The sequence below is a fragment of the Misgurnus anguillicaudatus genome, chromosome 12, assembly GCF_027580225.2.
Source record: "Misgurnus anguillicaudatus chromosome 12, ASM2758022v2, whole genome shotgun sequence".
Lineage (NCBI taxonomy): Eukaryota > Metazoa > Chordata > Actinopteri > Cypriniformes > Cobitidae > Misgurnus > Misgurnus anguillicaudatus.
In genome coordinates this window covers 27,159,751-27,162,804 of record NC_073348.2, presented here as the reverse complement: position 1 = coordinate 27,162,804, position 3,054 = coordinate 27,159,751, and the positions used below count along the sequence as shown (strand labels likewise).

Below are 3,054 nucleotides of genomic sequence, written 5' to 3'. Positions count from 1 at the left end.
GTAAAAGTTAGTCAACACTTTTATTTTGGAGGTTTTGCATGAAGGCAGGGGCGCTCAGATTGTTAGAAATGTAAGTGCCATGGAAAAGACTGAAAGTTCTTACTGTAAAGTTTTGTAATTGTTGTATGTTGCTAATTCAATTTAATAATAATAATAAAATAAAAAATAGTTGGAACAACAATTTTCAACTGATATTTTTAAGTTGAATTAACTTTGTTTAAATGAAACAGGTATTTTGGTTTTCTAAGTTGAATCAACAAATCTTTTTTCAGTCTAGGAATGAAAATCTGTAATTTTTTTAAAGTAACTGTACATTTAGTGCATGTAAATAAGCAGAAACATCTTAATCACCCTCAAATATGATTATTTATTCATTTTTCATTTTTCGTTTACAGCACAATCTATAACATAGACATCTGATGAATGCAACTGTAGTCAATGTAAACACAGCAAAAACAGACAACAATACCACAAGCACATCCACCGAATGATAAGAGTACCATGACATGTTGTAAAACTCAGAGCGCAAGTGCGTAGCTCCTTTATGTCTGATCACATGCTCGATCCAGAAGATGGCTGTGTCTAAAGGTCTCATGGGCTGGTCCCTGTGCAAATTAGATATTAGCTGCATATTTGTCCTGTAGGAGGAATTGCTAATCAGTTCCCGTAAGGTTCGTCCAAAAGAATGAACGTTTATCTCCGACAACTTTAGAATTGCGCCACCTCCTTTCTCTTGAACCCGAATTAAGTTGTCAAACTGGTCAAAGAACAAAGGGATGCCCAGAATTGGTACCCCATGGTATATTGCCTCCTGCACTCCATTGGTTCCTCCGTGTGCTACAAAAGCTTTGATCTTTGAATGTCCCAGAAGGTCATTCTGTGGCATCCATTCTACTAAAAGAGTATTGTTGCCAACATTGGATGGGCGAGGTCCTAGATTTCTCCAGATGACTTTTTGCGGTACACTTGCGAACGCAGCAGCTATTTCATTCGTCATGTCAACAGGAAGGCTTTTAACAAGCGTCCCCAAAGACATAATAATAAAGCCATGCTCCCCTGAGCTCTCTACAAAAGCCTCCAGATCTTCAGGAAGAGGTTTGGAGGGTTTGCATTGAAATCCACCCATGTACACGACATTTGGCATGGTGGGCCTCGGAAACTCGAAGACAAAATCGACCCTCATGAGCCAGATATCTGCAGCTTGCGTAAGACTCACAATGTCTGTCTTTTCACCCAAGTACTTTTCTATGACAACATCATAATGTGGACCGACCACATATCTGTTCTGGATCAAAGTAAAGCTTTTGAATAAGACATTTTTAACCCTTTGCGTAAAACTCATTTTATCTGTATTTCCAGTGCCTGGTAAAGGTACGTAAGACATGGGCGATGGTGCAATGAGAAAATGTGCTTCGCCACTTGTGGTCCACCGCACGTTAAGAACCAGAGGAAGTTTTAGGTAATGTGCCAAAACCACCCCACCTGCTAAAGCAGGATCTGTGAGGACCAGGTCGTACTGCTCATCCTGGAGTCTTCTCACAAGCTGCTTATCTTCTAACATGGACGACAGCATTTTACAACCAAATTGATGCGCTTTCGACAGCATGGATAGTAAATCGGCTTGAAGTTTTAAGAACGACAGTCCGGAGCTTTCGCCTCTCTCTATCTCTATCGTTTTCTCTAAATACTCGTCCCAAAAGTCCGCAAATTCATTTATTTCATCAGGTATTGTGATTGAGGAGTAGAAAGGGGAATTTTCTGTGATGTACCAGCTGGATTTGGGTCGGACGACGGTGATGCTGTGACCCCTGGTGTGCATTTCCTCTATCAAAATTTTCATATTGACCCAGTGGCTGCCATCAACAGGATACACCAGCACTTTACCCCCGCTACAGCTCAGAGTAAAAACAGACAAACCCAAAAATAATCCGATTGTGATGAAATGTCTCGGGATGGAAAATGACTTCATTGTGTACCTGACAAAAAACATGCAATATTTTAACATACGGTATTTTTAACTACATGCATACATTCACACTAAATAGACATTTATTTATTATTTTAATAAAATGTTATTCTTTTATTAATTAATAATATACACAATTAGAGAAAGACAACTCTAAAACAAACACAAAATAGTTACTGACTGACAAATCTCTTCATTTACTTACTCATGTAAAACCAAAAGGCTACCAGTGTGCGTAGAAATTCCCCGGCTCCATTCATCCACTGAGTTCAAATTTCAAGCTTGACCAAGATTATGCAAAGTCCAAAGAAATTTCTGACATATAAATCAATTATTAACAGGCCGACACTGCAGATTTTTTAACATACATGACACAAGTTCAAGTTAATGCCTTTACAACTTGCAGCAATCTTATCTGCTTAATGAAATAAAGATGTTGAACATTTCTTTTTAGCTGATATATTTATACATTTATTTCAATAGCGCTTTCTCAGCTTATTAGAAATACAGAGTCGCACAGGCAAGAAACATCATATATAACTAAAACTATATTTATAACATTATCAAAGAAGTCTGTGTATATGAAAATTTCTATCAAATGTACACTCACCTAAAGGATTATTAGGAACACCTGTTCAATTCTTATTAATGCTATTATCTATTCAACCAATCACTTGGCAGTTGCTTCAATGCATTTAGGGGTGTGGTCCTGGTCAAGACAATCTCCTGAACTCCAAACTGAATGTCAGAATGGGAAAGAAAGGTGATTTAAGCAATTTTGTGCGTGGCATGGTTGTTGGTGCCAGACAGGCCAGTCTGAGTATTTCACAATCAGTTCAGTTACTGGGATTTTCACACACAACCATTTTTAGGATTTACAAAGAATGGTGTGAAAAGGGAAAAACATCCAGTATGCGCCAGTCCTGTGGGCGAAAATGCCTTGTTGATGCTAGAGGTCAGAGGAGAATGGGCCGACTGATTCAAGCTGATAGAAGAGCAACTTTGACTGAAATAACAACTTGTTACAACAGAGGTATGCAACAAAGCATTTGTGAAGACACAACACGCACCACCTTGAGGTGGATGGG

The 3,054-nt window shown here is 38.5% G+C and overlaps 1 protein-coding gene across 1 annotated transcript; it reads right to left on the bottom strand.

Annotated features, from left to right (window-relative positions):
- Positions 1–347: 347 nt before the first annotated feature.
- On the bottom strand, positions 348–2,455 carry ugt5d1 (UDP glucuronosyltransferase 5 family, polypeptide D1). Its single transcript, XM_055208499.2, has 2 exons — positions 2,172–2,455; positions 348–1,976 (listed from the first exon to the last, which is right to left on the bottom strand). Exon 2 carries the CDS (start codon positions 1,967–1,969, stop codon positions 368–370), a length of 1,602 nt encoding a protein of 533 aa, XP_055064474.2. The 5' UTR covers positions 1,970–1,976; positions 2,172–2,455; the 3' UTR covers positions 348–367.
- Between the last annotated feature and the right edge of the window lie 599 nt (positions 2,456–3,054).